Here is an 18,440-nt window from a genome sequence, read left to right as displayed (position 1 = left end):
ACACACACACACACACACACACACACAGGTTTGTTTTTGTGAAAAGTGGGGACTCTCCATAGGCGTAATGGTTTTTATACTGTACAGACCGTATATTCTATTGCCCTACACCAACCCTACCCCTAAACCTACCCCTCACAGGAGACTTTGTGCTATTTCAGATTTTCAATACACTCCATTCTGTGTGATTTATAAGCGTTTTGAAAAGTGGGGACATGGGGTAATGTCCTGAAAAGTCACCTTCTCCTTGTAATACCCGTCATACCTTTGTCATTATACACATTTATGTCCTCATTTGTCACAAAAACGCGCACGCACACACACACACACACACACACACACACACACACACACACACACACACACACACGATGCTGCTGCCCTGCAGGAAGCCGGATGTGCGCCGGCCCTTCATTAGACTCATTAAGATAAGACGCCACTTCACCATTTGTATTCTCCATCAGCATCAGACCGTGCGTCTCCTCCAAACACGCTCACAGTAAAACACACACCATCACGAGTTCTTGATTCTGACCTGCAGAGCATGTGTGTGATTATCAAACTCTTGCATGATGTTAGACTGATGGACACGTCATGAAGGTCCAGATCTCTGAGACTTCTGACATTTTAAATGAGCTTCTGTTTGTGGCTCGTTGTCAGTTTCTCGGTTTGTCGGTTTAATAGTTCTGACTATAAAGAACAGAAGAGTGCTTGTGCCTTAAAAAAAATTAAAATAAAGTATTCATGGACAGCTATAAAAACACCATCACCTCACTGCTGTCTCACACACACACTCTTATACACTCTCTCTCAAACACACACACACACACACGCATGTACAGGAGCACAGAAAATACAAATTGATGAATATTAAAATACTAAAAATAAGGATGTTTGGTGTAAATCAGCATATGGTGTGTGTGTGTGTGTGTGTGTGTGTGAGAGAGAGTGTGTGTGTGTGAGCACAGCTGGTGTTTGGACTGAACCTGCGTGATGTATTTTGTCTTTGGTGAGAGCGATAATTCGTTACACTAATTGGTTGAATTATTGGTCTTTGTTACGCCTGTGGAGTATTAACATGGCTTCACTCTCTCCCTCTAACACGAGTGTGTGTGTGTGTGTGTGTGTGTGTGTGTAACCTGATCAGTAAAGCTGTGAGCTGCTGACAAGTGTCCAGAGCTGATGAGGGTCAAGGGTTGAGGTGCAGATTGTTATCGCGGTCTCTGGTTTCACACTCATTCACTAGTGTGTGTGTGTGTGCGTGTTCTTCTGAAGCTGGTGTGACTTGCGTTCATATATGAGGGCTGAATGTATGCATGTGTGGAGGTTCTGACTCTCACCTGATGTCATGAGGGAGTCCAGACTGCTCCAGACTGTACTGAATAACTGCTAGCTTGCATAAAGTCTTCAGATTAGGACCTAAAAAACACAGCAGCACAAACTCAGTAACACTAACAAGCCTAACCAGACCCATACTTCTACCTACAGATAATAATCTAGAGCTGTTTATCAGAATGAATGTTTTAGTCGGTCAGCGGTCTGCGAGCGGACAGCCTAATATGGGCTTCCGCTGATGGTCACGTGAGTCCTGACGGCCGCAGGAGCAGAAGGTGATGCCAGACCCGAGCGTCTGAAGCGCTTCCCTGCTCTATTTTTCACCTGCTCCTGTGGAGCTGCTCTGGATGCGCTGCCAAAGGAAGCGCCTTTATTTGGTGCCGGATGCACCTCGCCGAGTCCGTCTGCCTCAGAGAGAGAGAGGGAGAGAGAGACACAGAGAGAGAGGGAGAGAGAGAGAGAGAGAGAGACACAGAGAAAGAGAGGGAGAGAGAGAGAGAGAGAGAGAGAGAGAGAGAGAGAGAGAGAGAGAGAAAGAGAGAGAGAGAGAGAGAGCGAGAGACAGGGTTCTGCGTACTCACCCGTATGACTGACCGACCTCAACGCTAGAGCCCTACTGAATCCAGTCAGAAAAATATGCTGGAAGAATAAATGAAGAGTAGGGCTGTGCACGCGATCAAACGGCGATACGGACGAGTGTGTGTGAATATTAAAGCACTGCTGTGTAAATGTGCAAATTAATGTAAAACAATACATAAAATATTAAGTTGTTAAAGTTTCAATTGAGTAGACATGCCTCTTGATTATTAATCAATTACATTTAATAAAAACATTAAATTCAATTCAATAGCATTAAATTGAAATCCAGAAAAATTTAAACGGAAGACACCGAATTTACATTTACATTTAGTTATTTAGCAGACGCTTTTATCCAAAGCGACTTACAAATGAGGACAACAGGAGCAATCAAACTCAACAAAAGAACAATGATATACAAGTGCTATAACAAGTCTGTTAGCTTAACGCAGCACACGCAGCAAGGGTTTTTTAAATTATATAATAAATAAAAAGAAAACGGATAGAATATAAAAAGAATAGAGCAAGCTAGTGTTAGAGGTCTTTTTGCTTTTGTTAATTGTATAATAAATAAAAGGAAAACAGATAGAATACAAAAAGATTAGAAAGCAAGTTTTTTTTTTTTTTAAGAAAACAAGCAGCAAATGAATAGAGTGCAAGTCTAAAAGGTTTTTTTTTTTTAAAGAATAAAATTAGAATAGAGTGCTAGAGTTAGAGGGTCAAGTAAAGATGGAACGGATGTGTTTTTAGCCGTTTCTTGAAGATGGCTAAGGACTCAGCTGCTGGGATTGAGTTGGGCAGGTCATTCCACCAGGAGGGAACAGTTAATGAAAAAGTCTTTTGGGATGAACAATAATGCGTCGTTCACTTGCAGAACACTAGCTTCTAGAGGCACATAACTCTGAAGTAATGAATTTAGGTAAAGGGGTGCAGAGCCAGTGGTGGTTTTGTAGGCAAACATTAATGCCTTAAATTTAATGCGAGCAGCTACTGGTAGCCAGTGCAAACTGATGAACAGAGGTGTGACGTGCATTCTTTTCGGCTCATTAAAGATTAATCTTGCTGCCGCGTTCTGGATTAATTGTAGAGGTTTGATAGAAGTGGCTGGAAGACCTGCCAAGAGAGCATTGCAATAGTCCAGCCTGGACAGAACAAGAGCTTGAACAAGGAGTTGTGAAGCATGTTCTGAAAGAAAGGGCCTGATCTTCCTAATGCTGTATAAAGCAAATCTGCAGGGATGGACAGTTTTAGCAATGTGGTCTGAGAAATTCAGCTGATCATCAATCATAACTCCAAGGTTTCTGGCTGTTTTTGAAGGAGTTATGGTTGATGAGCCTAACTGGATGGTGAAATTTTGATAAAGTGATGGGTTTGTTGAAACCACAAGCAGTTCTGTCTTAACCAGGTTGAGTTGAAGGTGATGGTCCTTCATCCAGCAAGAAATGTCTGTTAGACAAGCTGAGATGCGAGCAGCTATCGTCGGATCATCAGGATGGAATGAGAGTTTCACTTACCCAGTAATGTGAGAATAACTCTAGAGAGAAAAAGGAAAGACACTTTTGAATAACATTTCCTATGCATTTTTTGTCACAGCCAGTTGTTGGAGTGTCCAGCTTAGCCACCAGAGGGCACTCTTTTTATATCATTGTTTGTGTGTTCTGAACTGCGTTTCCCATAACCCTTTGCACTCATTATTTAGTTCATTACTGCCAGCTGTTTATCATTGACTCATTAGCCTAACCGTCTCGGTCGAATGTCCACTTCTGAAGCCAGATTGGTTGCTGTCCAGGAGGTTGTTCTGTGTGAGAAAGGCTGAGACTTGGTTGAACACAGCTTGTTTAAGTGTTCTTGCAATGAAAGGAAGAAGGGAAACCGGTCTGTAGTTCTCTAAAAGAGATGGCTTAAGAGTGGGTTTCTTAAGAAGTGGGGTTATACGAGCCTGTCTAAATGTTGAGGGGAAAACACCAGTGTGAAGGGATGTGTTGATGTGAGTGAGTGCAGGTACAACGGCAGGAGAAATGGCTTGAAGGAGATGAGATGAAATAGGATCAAGCGGACAAGTAGTAGAATGATTAGAAAGGATGAGTTTAGAGACTTCTGCCTCAGAGAGTGGAGAGAAGGATGGAGAATTTGAATTTAGGAAAAATAACCTATTTCATGGGACCCTAAATATGTAATTTTTGTAAATTGTATGTAATTTTCAGAATTTCGATTAATCCAACATTTTTTTAAATTAATTTAATTTAATTTAACCAAAAAAAAAAAACTATTTGGAAAATAAAGGCCCCCAAATTCCTTTTGGAATTTGAATCACGTCATGCTGCTCTTATTTTAGCTCCTGTAACGTAAGGGTTAATCCACGGCACACACATGAAACCCTTTTAATGCAGCACCTGACACGACGAGAACACTAACACTTCAGCTAATGACTACAAGCATTCATTATGATAACGAGGCACTGAGATCACACTGAGAGACGGTCAGACTCACTGTAGTCCAGGAGGTACAGGTCCGAATGGTCCATGAGGTTGAACTCGTCGCCCATCCCCTGCTCCGGACACGGACTGAAACACAAGAAAACTCAGTACAACAATCCCATAATGCTTCCTCATCAAACGCCACGAAAATGCTCTGATTGCATGACTTTATTTCTAGAAATTCTCAATTTTATTTATTAGAAATCAGAACAGGAGCAAAAGTCTGGAAACACAAACTTATTCCACTCTGTCTTCAGTAGAGCTGAACTGGTTTCTTAATGAATGCACTTTACACAGTTATTGAACTGAATTGACTGGAGCAGAATAATGATAATATTGTCTTGCCACCGCTGCTTCACAGCAGAATTTTGGATTCATTTTGCATCAATGATTCTATTACTGTAAAGCTGCATTGAAACAATCTCTATTGTATAAAGTCATATCTCCTGCTGACGGTTCACCAGTCAACACTAGTCGGGTTTAAACGCACAATCTTTCAGTTTCCCGCTCAGATCTTCAACACGGCCGCTCTCTTCGTCTCATGTTACAATATTGCTAAAAGAGGAAGCTGTAAAGCACACACACACCTTATCAGGCACAAACACACACAGGACCTGCAGGAAACGCTGGAATATCTCACACAAACATCTGCTTCCTGCTGACACACCTGCACTGAACACCACCTTCATCATCATCATCATCTGGAGACCCGTCCCGAACCGCAGCTCCGTCATCCTCCGGTATCTGAGTGCAGGACGTCGTTGGGATTTTACGTTCCTGATCTTGCTTAAACAAACAGGCCGCTGGTTTAAAGGGAACCAGAGTGGTTTGGGTCTCGGGAGGCCAGCTGTGGAGCTCATTACACCCCCGACCCACCGGGAGGTCAGCAGCCCGGATTACACAGAGACCTTTATCAGACCCGCCGGCCGTTACATTAACGTACGCACGCTCCTATTTATTTACCTTCATCTGCGGCGCACTGCTCAGAGTTAATGAAACGTGCCCTATGAACCCTGAGAACACAACAAACACAAACCACAGACTCAAAGAGACACCAGAGCATCACAGAAGAGCAGAGGACTCATCTCAGCACGACACATTCACAGATTTCACTGTGCTTCGTTAACGCTGAGCCTCACTGGAGAAACTCCGGCAGAAACCAATGTGCACTTCATTCATACAATGACATCAAACACAAAATCAATAATTAATCCGAGTCCATAATCCATAATAACTCTTCCTCCAGTGAAAAAGTGCATCTGCTGTTGTCTCTCACATCACAATCCAGCCACATATTAGTTTAGAGCTGTTTAAACGCTGCTTGATCTGTGCAGATTTCTCTCCTGATTCACACCAGAACACTTTTTCACTGGAGGAAGAGTTATTATGGGTTATGGACTCAATGGTATTTTAGTTTAAAACATCTTAATGCTGGATTAGTTTCAGCTTTTGTCTTCTCCAGATGTTAACTGATGGACTGGCGTGCTGTGCATTACTTGTGGATTATTGTGAGGTTTTTATCAGCTGTTTGGACTCTCATTCTGACGGCACCCATTCACTGCAGAGCATCCATTGCTGAGACACTGATGCAATGCTACATTTCTACAAACCTGATTGATTCTGTTATTTTCCTGTTTATTTCTGTGAAGCTGCTTTGACTTAATCTGTATTGTATGAAGTGCTATAGAAATAAAGGTGACTGGACAGACTGAGTCTCGGTATGTTGAGTTCTGCTGGTTTCCAGTAGCAGAAATGACTGAATGATCACAGACTGACAGCAGCCGGATGATAAAGACAGCGAGCGGCTCTGATCCGCTCCGAATCCTCTCAGAGAGACAGACAGAAACAGACAGACCGACAGACGGGTCAGTGGTGAGACAGCGATGTGACCAGAGCGCCTGACGGTGTGAAAGTGTTTTGTGAGTTTATGAGGTTTCCTGGTGTTTGACGGCTCATTTGTGTTACATGATCAGCAGAGTATCATTGAGGAGCTTCCTCCCCCTGCACACACACACACACACACACACACACTCCCCCGCTGCCCTATGAAAACACACTCACTGTTGGACGTAACACCACTGGGAATGTCACTGGAATCCTCTAAAGCTTCTCTGGCTACAATCACCTCATTAGCCTGAGCGTCACCTTCTTAAAAGGTCACTAATGAAGAAATGAAAGCCCCCCGTTTGATTTGTTTGGCCATCCGAGCCCACTGAGAGGGAGACACTGTTTCTCCACAGAAACCTTCAAACTTCCTTCACAGCAGGATCTCACACACACACACACACACACACACACACATTCACACACTCACACACTCTTTCACACACACTCTCACACACACTCTTTCACACACACACTCACACACACTCTTTCACACACTCTTTCACACACACACTCTTTCACACACACACTCACACACACTCTTTCACACACTCTTTCACACACACACTCTTTCACACACACACTCACACACACTCTTTCACACACTCTTTCACACACACACTCTTTCACACACACACTCACACACACTCTTTCACACACACACACACCCGTGTGAAAACAAGAATCAGCACAAATTATCGGAGAAATGCCCTTATCTCTCGGCTGTAAACAAGGGAACTGGGAAAACAACGGATGTTTGGGGCCTCGGAGGCGACTGACTTTTGTATGAAACGCAGAAAGTGAGTTTTGGATGGATGGACTGGGTTACGCTCTCAACTAACCCAGATCTGGCAGAAAATATTCTGACATCTACAAATCTAGTGAACATGAAGAACACAGACGTTTATCTGAGACTAGTAGAGAGCGGCTCTGCACCGCACGAACTAGCTGTTCAGTTCTGTTAGTTCACTGTCATTATATACACTTTCAGAAGCAGGCTGTTCATTGCCTGGTTTCTCTCAAGGTTTTTTCTCCATTTCTGACACATGATGGAGTTTGGGTTCCTTTCCACCGTCACCTTTGGTTTGCTTAGTCGGGTTTAAAAGACGCTTAATATTCAGTAATGTTACTGATATGACTGCACTGACACCATCGGATGAGAACAAAACTTTATGGCTGCATTACAGCTGAATTGAATTTGTATCATATTTCATGAAGTTTGCTTCACTGATTGATATTTTCCTGTTTATTAGTGAGCTGCTTTGAAACAATCTGTATTATACAAAGTGCTATAGAAATAAATGTGACTCGAGTTTCATTCCTGAAGCAGCATTAAACACTCAGAACAGGAGTGAGATCTGGATTAAGGGCAGTGTGATGCGGCCGACCGCTGGACAGCTGAACATCAGTGTCACACAATCATCATGGAGAATCACAATACTGGCATTTCATCAACACAAAACACACTTTACATTCACAGAGACTCACAGGGGAGCAATGAAGACGATCTGAATGTGACGTGCGGCTCAGAATCAATGGATCCGTCACATGATGCTGAGAGGCGTGAGAGCGTCTGCAGATCATCTTAAGTGCGTTTCGTCTAGCCAGCGACGATTTAAGCTGAAACTCTGTACGACTGACTAGAGCCGTCTACAAACACACACTGCAGGAGGCACACACACACACACACACTCACACACACACTGCAGGAGGCACACACACACACTCACTCACACACACACACACACACACACACACTCACTCACTCACTCACACACACTGCAGGAGGCACACACACACACACACACTCACTCACTCACTCACACACACTGCAGGAGGCACACACACACACACACACTCACTCACTCACTCACACACACTGCAGGAGGCACACACACACACACACACTCACTCACTCACTCACACACACTGCAGGAGGCACACACACACACACACACTCACTCACTCACTCACACACACTGCAGGAGGCACACACACACACACACACTCACTCACTCACTCACACACACTGCAGGAGGCACACACACACACACACACTCACTCACTCACTCACACACACTGCAGGAGGCACACACACACACACACACTCACTCACTCACTCACACACACTGCAGGAGGCACACACACACACACACACTCACTCACTCACTCACACACACTGCAGGAGGCACACACACACACACACACTCACTCACTCACTCACACACACTGCAGGAGGCACACACACACACACACACTCACTCACTCACACACACACACACACACACACTCACACAGAAACACACACACTCACACAGAAACAAACACACACACACACACACACACACACTTTCACATTGAGCAGCATTAACTACACAGAGCCGTTGTTGACTGACGAGCTGCGCAAAAAAATTGCGCGAATATGAACGTGGTTTTGTGCAGCTCGTCAGTGAACAATGGCTCTGTGTAGTTAATGCTGCTCAATGTGAAAGCCTGAAGGTGATGGAGATTTACCGCTGATTAAAGAACCGGCTTTCTGACGAGCTGCGCAAAAAAATTGCGCGAATATGAACGTGGTTTTGTGCAGCTCGTCAGTGAACAATGGCTCTGTGTAGTTAATGCTGCTCAATGTGAAAGCCTGAAGGTGATGGAGATTTAACGCTGATTACAGAACCGGCTTTCTGACAAGATGCGCGCTAAATATCGCATGCGATTTATCTTGCAGCCCTAACACACACACACACACACAAACACACACAAACACAGAAACACACACAAACACAGAAACACACTCACACAGAAACACACTCACACAGAAACACACACACACACACACACAGGTTTGTTTTGGGGAATTGTGGGGACTCTCCATAGGCGTAATGGTTTTTATACTGTACAGACCGTATATTCTATTGCCCTACACCAACCCTACCCCTAAACCTACCCCTCACAGGAGACTTTCTGCATTTTTACTTTCTCAAAAAAACTCATTCCTTATGATTTTTTAAGCGTTTTGAAAAATGGGGACATGGGTTAATGTCCTCATAAATCACCTTCTCCTTGTAATACCTGTCATACCCATGTTATTATACAAATTTGTGTCCTCATATGTCACAAAAATGCTCACACTCACACACACACACACACACAAACACACAACTTATTTCTGTTTGGCGAAACTAGTGACCAGTTTGTACAATAACGTTCATTGCTTTAAACGACTTAAACTAATATTAGTGTCAAACGAGTGTGTGTGTGTGTAGAGCTGTGACACACACACACACACACACACACACGCACACACTCTCACGCACACACACACTGGAATAGGACAGCAAGTCGTTCAGAGATTCAGAAGGCTGATGGGAAACTCAATCATGATTCTGATACAAAAAAAAAATCACTTCTGAATGAAAAGATAAATCAAGGATTTGATTCATACTTGCATTTTTGCTGAGGGACTTACTTCCTGTTGATGACGTCACAACTATCATTGACCAGAGCTCTGAGTGACCAATCACACGGAGAGATATCTGAAGTGTGACGTCAGAGGAAGTGATTTCTTACGGAGCAATAACCTCAAGACTCTCCTCTCACACGCCACACACTCACAGCGTTACAGAAGAACACATGAGAGACAGACGCGAGCATGAAGAGCCGATCCGCATCTGATGCAGCTTAAACCATCACACAGAGGAAGTGACATCATGACTGGATATTAAAGCAACGCTCAAATAAATCCTCAAACACACTCAGCCAACCAAAACAAAGCAACAGAACAGAGGCGGCTCATCACCGATACAAGCTGTCGTCCCACGCGCTATCCCAGCATGCCAATCTGTCACGCTCCTGTTTACATCCGGCGCCCGTCCACAGTCTCTGGACTAGCGGCGCACAGACGAGGCCAAAGCGGCACGAGATCGACATCAGCTGACCTCACCGCATTATCACACACAGCAGCCATTCACACATACAGCTTACATTTACACTGATGATGAAGGAACTACATGTTCATGACATTTAAAATACTTGTATTTCTAGGTCCAACCTTTGGTTAAATTTGATTATTCGGATATCAGAATCTATTGATAAAAGCTCCCAGAAGAAACTGGCCAGCGTGTCTCAATCAGGATCAGAACGAGTGTGTGAGTGTGTGTGTGAGAGTGTGTGTGTGTGTGTGTGTGGGTGTGAGAGTGAGTGAGTGAGTGAGTGTGAGAGTGTGTGTGTGAGAGAGAGAGAGTGAGTGAGTGAGTGAGTGTGAGAGTGTGTGTGTGAGAGAGAGAGAGTGAGTGAGTGAGTGAGTGTGAGAGTGTGTGTGTGAGAGAGAGAGAGTGAGTGAGTGAGTGAGTGTGAGAGTGTGTGTGTGAGAGAGAGAGAGTGAGTGAGTGAGTGAGTGTGAGAGTGTGTGTGTGAGAGAGAGAGAGTGAGTGAGTGAGTGAGTGTGAGAGTGTGTGTGTGAGAGAGAGAGAGTGAGTGAGTGAGTGAGTGTGAGAGTGTGTGTGTGAGAGAGAGAGAGTGAGTGAGTGAGTGAGTGTGAGAGTGTGTGTGTGAGAGAGAGAGAGTGAGTGAGTGAGTGAGTGTGAGAGTGTGTGTGTGAGAGAGAGAGAGTGAGTGAGTGAGTGAGTGTGAGAGTGTGTGTGTGAGAGAGAGAGAGTGAGTGAGTGAGTGTGAGAGTGTGTGTGTGTGTGTGAGTGAGTGAGTGAGAGAGTGAGTGAGTGAGTGAGTGAGTGAGAGTGTGTGAGTGAGAGAGCGAGAGAGAGAGAGAGCGAGAGAGAGAGAGTGTGAGTGAGTGAGTGAGTGTGTGTGAGAGAGAGTGTGTGTGAGTGAGAGAGAGAGAGAGAGCGAGAGAGAGAGCGAGAGAGAGAGAGCGAGAGAGAGAGCGAGAGAGAGAGAGCGAGAGAGAGAGCGAGAGAGAGAGAGCGAGAGAGAGAGCGAGAGAGAGAGAGCGAGAGAGAGAGCGAGAGAGAGAGAGCGAGAGAGAGAGCGAGAGAGAGAGAGCGAGAGAGAGAGCGAGAGAGAGAGAGCGAGAGAGAGAGCGAGAGAGAGAGAGCGAGAGAGAGAGCGAGAGAGAGAGAGCGAGAGAGAGAGCGAGAGAGAGAGAGCGAGAGAGAGAGCGAGAGAGAGAGAGCGAGAGAGAGAGCGAGAGAGAGAGAGCGAGAGAGAGAGCGAGAGAGAGAGAGCGAGAGAGAGAGCGAGAGAGAGAGAGCGAGAGAGAGAGCGAGAGAGAGAGAGCGAGAGAGAGAGCGAGAGAGAGAGAGCGAGAGAGAGAGAGTGGGAGTGAGTGATTGAGTGTGTGTGTGTGTGTGAGAGAGTGTGTGTGTATGTGTGTGTGCACGTGTCGCTGGTTCTGCTTCTTGTTTGAGTCTGATTTCCACACACACTGTTTGCATGTCAATGATTAACACAAAGGCTGACCTCTAAAGTGACGGCGAGGTCACACACGTTACAGGTATTTATCTGAGGGACGAGACGAACGCTCCCCGCGCGCATCATGAATCAGACGGCAGACACCTCGCTTGTGTTTTCTTCAGTCGCAGGAAACGGCCGTCAGATTTATAGCGTGCTGATGCTGAGCAGACGCCTCCGCTGATATTCCTGCTGCCTTTATGATATTTACTTAAACAAGGAATTTGTTGAGCGTAAATTTAGGGCTTTAGTGAAGCACAATAAAGTTCCCAGCGCTCCGGCTGTGTTCAGAGGCCCGGAGGTGTCTGGGAAAGCCGCGCTGCAATCATCGTTATGCAAACGTGCGATGCTCATCGTCAGGCGTCGGCGCTCGTTCTCGCGCTGCAGGAGACACAAACTTCATCTTCACTCAGACTGTGTGTGTCAACATGAGAGAAAAGATCATCGGATCACAAACTCACACAGCAGATGAGTGAAGGAACACGTGATCAGACACCTCATCACAGTTCTCCTTCACCGTCCAATACAACAAAAAACTAATAATGAACAGTCTGTTGTTCTAAATGCATGAGCACAACTGATATTTACCTGAACTTCAGTCATCAGCAGAAGCTTTGAGGTTTAAAGATCATTTCTATATCAGTTCAGTCAAATGTGTCCAAACACTGGACTAAAACAGGTTGTTTTTTGTTTGTTTGTTGTGAATGTACATGAGACGCCACAAATACCCAGAATCCACCTGCCCTCTGAAGCCTTTCAGCTTGAAGTCAGTCAAACGTGTGTCACGATTCTTCATAAGAAGAGTGTTAGCGTGTGCAGTGATCAGATGTGTGTGTGATGTGTATTTTGGGAGAGATTTATGTTCATCACATTACAATGTAGTGTTGGTAGTGAAAGCTGTGTGTGTGTGTGTGTGTGTTAAGTGTGTTTGTGTGTGTTAAGTGTGTTTGTGTGTGTGTGTGTTAAGTGTGTGTGTGTGTGTGTTAAGTGTGTTTGTGTGTGTGTGTGTGTTAGTGGCCACTTACGGCAGAATAAACAGGCCTGCTGGGCCAAAGAGAGGCGTGAAATTCAGCCACTGCTCTGATTTATGAGCTGCAGGAGAACCCCCATCTCACCTGACGCAACCCGACACTCTAACACACACACACACACACACACACACACACACACACACACACACACTTGCACACAGCAGCTCTTAGTTTTAAAAACAGGCCTGATGAAGACATCGTTCATCTTCCTCCTCCCACATGATCGCGTGTGATTCATCTGCATCCAAACGGTGCCACACGCTCAATTCCTGTGATTTCGTGGTCAGCTACATGAAACGCCAGCGGCTAACGAATGAGAGGCGTGAATGAATGAATCTGCTCTGAGGTCAGAGGTCAGCGGTCACTGACCCCACACAGGGACGAACTCTTCTAAAGATTCAGCAAACAACAGTTTATCCTTAAATCAAGATGCAAAATGCAAAAATCGATATGAAGTCTTGTTTTCTGAGAAATTGATCAAAATTAAGTTTGTGATCAAACCAAGAGCAAATATCTGCCAATGGACTCAGAAAATCAACTTAATTCAAAGAGAAAATGAGTTTACATTCCTCCTTGGCAGATATTTGTTCATATTTTAATCATCAGTTTCTCAGAAAACAAGACTTAATTTCTTCATTTTGTATCTCCAGTAAATGTATCTTGATTTCAGGATGTACTGTACTGGAAAACAAGACAGAAACACTGAGGAAGAGATTCATTTAATGCCACGGCTTTATGAATGTAAGATTTCTGCTCTGATTTAAGAGCTTTTAAGGCCTTATTTTGAGGAAAGGTGAATTAAGACTTTTTATGCCAGCTTTACAATTTTATCTGCATCTTGCCATTTCTATGCAGCGATTTTTATGCAATATCCCAAAATGCACATAAAATCAGATGGACAGAAACTACTGATCATGACACATAAGTAAAGTGAAGAATAACGTGTTAGTGGCACAGGAAGTCATGACTCCTGGAGGAAATCCTGCTCTGATCCCACAGGGAAAACCAAATAAATGAGGAGAAGTGTTGCACTCTCCTCTCAAACATTAGTCTCCGTACGGCAGATAATCCTGCTTAACTGAGCACTTCAAGAGTTTAAGAGCAGACACACAAACAAACTCCGGCTTTCTGCCGCTCCACCATCCATCAACATCTGTTCTTCACTTCAAACACATAAGAGACTAAGCACCAGATTTACTGAACACGGATCCCATCCCATGAAAGCGCTGATGGGAGTGTTTAGCTCTGCTGATTATTAAAGACTCAGATCATTTCTATCATGACCAAACCAGCAACGACCGGCCATCTCCAGAGTTAAATAACGGTGCAAACACCAGTGAACGGACTAGTGATTTAAACCCTTCTCTGCTGCAATTCTGTTGTAAAGTCTAACTATATTATCACTCAGCTCGTTATTTAAAGTTGCATATGCAAGTAATCTGTAATCTGCATACATACAGTACAGTGTGTAAACTGATATGTAGCAAATGCAACTATATTCTCGTCCAGCTCTAATCTGATAAATGCGACTATAAGGCATGAAGATATTAAGATATTATAACCGTGAACATGAACATGTTTTCTGCTTTGTTGCTGTGTTGTGAAAGGCACTATATAAATACATTTGACATGCACTCGGACGCCTCCTCATTCAGCTGAGAGAGTCACTGTCCCACAATGCCGTGCGTTTATCTCTGTGCCGCTGTGGAGCAGACTGAGGGATAATCAGCTCGACTGCGGCTGAGGACGGCCTGAGCTTCACCGCAGGACCCAGGATAAGAGCGCGTCTGATAAAGCAGCGTTAGCCAGCTCATTACACCGCTAGCGTCTGGGACCGAAGGGAGCCCGCTGCTTCCTCAATATAAAGCTCGTTCAGGGAGCGCTTCAGGACTCCGGGGGTTTGAGTCTGACCGCTGAGCCGCAGCACCGTCTGCAGACGACTGCTTCTGTTAACACGTGACCACACGCGTGTACCACGTTCCTGATCATCACATGACAAACACTCAGAACTGTGTGATCCGGCACAGATTTCTGCATCCACACGATAAAAACCCCACACAGAAGCCACAAGAAAACAACCCCCTGCCTTTCAGTTCATGAGTGCGAGTCTGAACTGGCCACGACACACAAGAAGTTGAACTTGAATACAAACTTGCATAGGTAGAGTTTTAAACATTTATCTATCTGGCCTACAAACCTTCAAACATCAAGGCTTTTTAAACTCCTTCAAAGTTTGACTCGAGTTTGTTTTTCTAGTTTAAAATGAATTTCAATTCCTTTTTACACCTCTTTCCATTGGAATCGATGTGCTGTAGTGGAATGCTGTGGTGTGTGGAGCTCACCTGGTTCCTCCGAAGAGGACGATGCGATCTCCCAGCATGCAGCAGCACTGTCTCCGTCTGGGACACGGGCCTTTGCCCTTCGGCTCCAGCTTCTTCCAGGAGAACGCCTCTGAACACATGAATACAGACCAGCGTGAAACACTGAGTCCACTCTGGATAAAACTTCAATACGGAAACAAAATCAAACAAGAATTAGCCCTGTAAATAAATAGATAATTATTAAATACAGTTTGAAGCAGACATTTAAAAACCTACAGCAATTTTTCTGACTATAACTGTATTTCATTGCACCCCTAATTTTTTTAATTATTGTAATACAATTGTCTTAAATGACATAAATATTACTAACTAAACCGAGCTGGACAAACGTATGTTTAATGAGCCGCTCAGAATGAGAAGAATCACCTGGATTGAACTTCCAGAGGTCGTTGAAGTGTCGATCCAGACGAGCATTATAACCACCGAATATGTACAATTCTCCATTGTAAGCAACTTTCAGAGAAAAATAAAGAAAAACTGAGATTAACAACCAAAACCATGCAGTTTCAGCTCATCCCAGCGTGTGTGTGTGTGAGAGAGAGAGTGTGAGTGTGTGCGTGTGTGTGAGCGTGTGTGCGAGTGTGACTGTGCGTGTGTGATGTGAGAGAGTGAGTGAGAGAGTGAGTGAGTGAGTGAGTGGGAGAGAGTGAGTGTTTGCTCACAGGCAGAATGGCTCCTGCGTCCCTCGGGCAGCAGCTGTGCAGACGCTGTGTTTAGCCAGCAGTTTGTCTCCGTGTCGAAGATCTTGATTTTCTTGCAGTAGATCTCGTTGTTGGAGTGGAAGGGGCCGAATCGATCCGCTCTTCCTCCAAACACAAACATCTTGGTGCCGATGATAGTAGCAGAGTGGAAGTCCCTCCATCGAGCCGGAGTGCCCTGAGAGACCAACACCACACGCCTCAGACACAGACAATGATGTGGCAGTGAACACACACACACACACACACACACACACTCTCACTCACTCACGCACGCACACACACACACACACACACACACAAACACTCTCACACACTCATTTTAGCATCATCAAACGGACGATCACACAATCACATCTCTGTCTGTGCGTGAGAAACTCTGTTCACATTCAATCACATCTTTCTCTATTATACACAGATCAAGGTCTGATGAAGCTCCACGGCGCCATCTAGTGACAGCGGCTGTGTCTCAAACCTAGTCAGCTGACTCAGGGGTTTTCAACCTTTTAGGACATGTTTGTCTAATTTCACTCAATCTTCACTCATCTTCATTCAAGCATGTATATGGAAGTAAATGAAATTGAAATAAGATTGAAATAAGATTTTAAGATTTTTTTTTAGTCAAGTGTCCATCGAATCATGCTGGAAACAGCAGATCATCCGGGGACTTTCAGCTAATGCTGTGAATTCAGACACTACTCTGTTCACATACTGTTTTTCGCCTACTATTTAGAAGTTTACACACTCACTCACGCACACACACACACACACAAACACTCTCACACACTCATTTTAGCATCATCAAACGGACGATCACACAATCACATCTCTGTCTGTGCGTGAGAAACTCTGTTCACATTCAATCACATCTTTCTCTATTAGACACAGATCAAGGTCTGATGAAGCTCCACGGCGCCATCTAGTGACAGCGGCTGTGTCTCAAACCTAGTCAGCTGACTCAGGGGTTTTCAACCTTTTAGGACATGTTTGTCTAATTTCACTCGCCCCACAGGTTGAAAAGCCCTGAGCTGACTACACCGATCACGCTGTTGAGCATCAGATCCTTGCATTATACAACCATCTAATATTCCTCATCTGAGCTAAAACTGGAAGTAATGATGGTCAGCGGTGAAGGTTATACGTCTCTTCATTCAAGCATGTATATGGAAGTAAATGAAATTGAAATAAGATTGAAATAAGATTTTAAGATTTTTTTTTAGTCAAGTGTCCATCGAATCATGCTGGAAACAGCAGATCATCCGGGGACTTTCAGCTAATGCTGTGAATTCAGACACTACTCTGTTCACATACTGTTTTTCGCCTACTATTTAGTAGTTTGAGTTCATTTTATTTATATAGCAGCTTTACCACAGCCACTAGGCTGGCCAAAGTGCTTACCAGAGGAGCACGATTAGAGCAGAATATAACATACATAAGAACAGGCCAGACAGCAGAATTAAGAACAACATAGTTAAGAATGACCATATCGCAGGAGGACCGAAACAAAGTTTTAAACTCAATTCAACATACAAGGGATTACGATTACTACGGAGACGTGTTTGTCACATTTTAAAGGCTGATCAACAGGAACTAAAGGCAGATAAACTCTCCAAATCAGGGTCTATACACTGAGAACTCTCATTTGGGAACAATTACCTCGGTCTTGTCTTCATTTAGGAAGAGGACATTATGGGCTAGCCATGATTTGACCTCCTCTAAGCATAGCACAAGAGCTGAAATCACAGTGGGACTGTTTCTTTTGATTGGTAAATAGATTTGAGTATCATCCACATAAAAATGAAAAGATACACCATGTTTCCTTAGAATAGAGCCCAGAGGTAACATGCAGAGAGAGAAGAGAGGGAAGATAGAGCCTAAAACTACCCAGCTTCACTAGAAACTTTCTGTCGGTCAGGTATGACTGAAACCAGCTCAGAACGGGACTCTAGTCTAGATAATAGAGTGCGGAGGTCGATAGTATCAAATGCAGCAGATAGATCTAAACGAATAAGAAGCACAGAGTCTCCGGAAGCAGTAGACAGATGAATATCGTTGATAAGAGTGTGTGACTCACCCGAACGCTCACTATTGACCAGCACATGCTGCTGGTGTCCAGCTTGTGAATCTCATTGGAGAAGCAGTCGGCCTGAGAACACAAACACGCTTCGTCACGCGCTCATTAGCTGATTATAATCACTCCATCACCTAAGTTACGCACCAGCTGCTCGTATCCGCCGAAGATGTACATGGCCTTTCCCAGAACACAGGCTGAGTGTCCGTCTCTGGCCCCTGGGACCGTCCCGGAGATCTTGGGAGTGAACCAGCGGTGCTGAGCTGAGGAGACACACACAGACACACACTCAACACAGACACACAGACGCGCACACACACACACACACAGACACAGACACACAGACAGACACACACAGACACACACACACAGACACAGACGCACACACAGACGCAGACACACAGACAGACGCACACAGACACACACACACAGACACAGACACACAGACAGACACACACACAGACGCACACACACAGACGCAGACACACAGACGCACACACACAGCCAGACAGACACAGACACACACACGCAGACAGACAGACAGACAGACAGACACACACACACACCCACACACGCACACA

The 18,440-nt window shown here is 44.5% G+C and overlaps 1 protein-coding gene across 3 annotated transcripts in view; it reads right to left on the bottom strand.

Annotated features, from left to right (window-relative positions):
• Positions 1-18,440, bottom strand: part of LOC107601643 (kelch domain-containing protein 3-like) — a 33,111-nt gene that overhangs the window by 8,034 nt on the left and 6,637 nt on the right. For all 3 annotated transcript variants that reach the window (XM_016293898.1, XM_016293899.1, XM_016293897.1), the window contains exons 4-10: positions 18,007-18,122; positions 17,863-17,934; positions 15,753-15,966; positions 15,457-15,543; positions 15,052-15,160; positions 4,402-4,475; positions 1,341-1,419 (exon numbers count right to left, since the gene is read on the bottom strand). In XM_016293898.1, the coding sequence (XP_016149384.1) occupies positions 1,341-1,419; positions 4,402-4,475; positions 15,052-15,160; positions 15,457-15,543; positions 15,753-15,966; positions 17,863-17,934; positions 18,007-18,122 (751 nt within the window). The remainder of the gene's footprint in view (positions 1-1,340; positions 1,420-4,401; positions 4,476-15,051; positions 15,161-15,456; positions 15,544-15,752; positions 15,967-17,862; positions 17,935-18,006; positions 18,123-18,440) is intronic.

This window comes from Sinocyclocheilus grahami, unplaced genomic scaffold (genome assembly GCF_001515645.1).
Source record: "Sinocyclocheilus grahami isolate Dianchi unplaced genomic scaffold, SAMN03320097.WGS_v1.1 scaffold309.1, whole genome shotgun sequence".
Taxonomy (NCBI): domain Eukaryota; kingdom Metazoa; phylum Chordata; class Actinopteri; order Cypriniformes; family Cyprinidae; genus Sinocyclocheilus; species Sinocyclocheilus grahami.
Note: the sequence above shows the minus strand (reverse complement) of the source record. Positions and strands in the feature narration are given on the sequence as shown.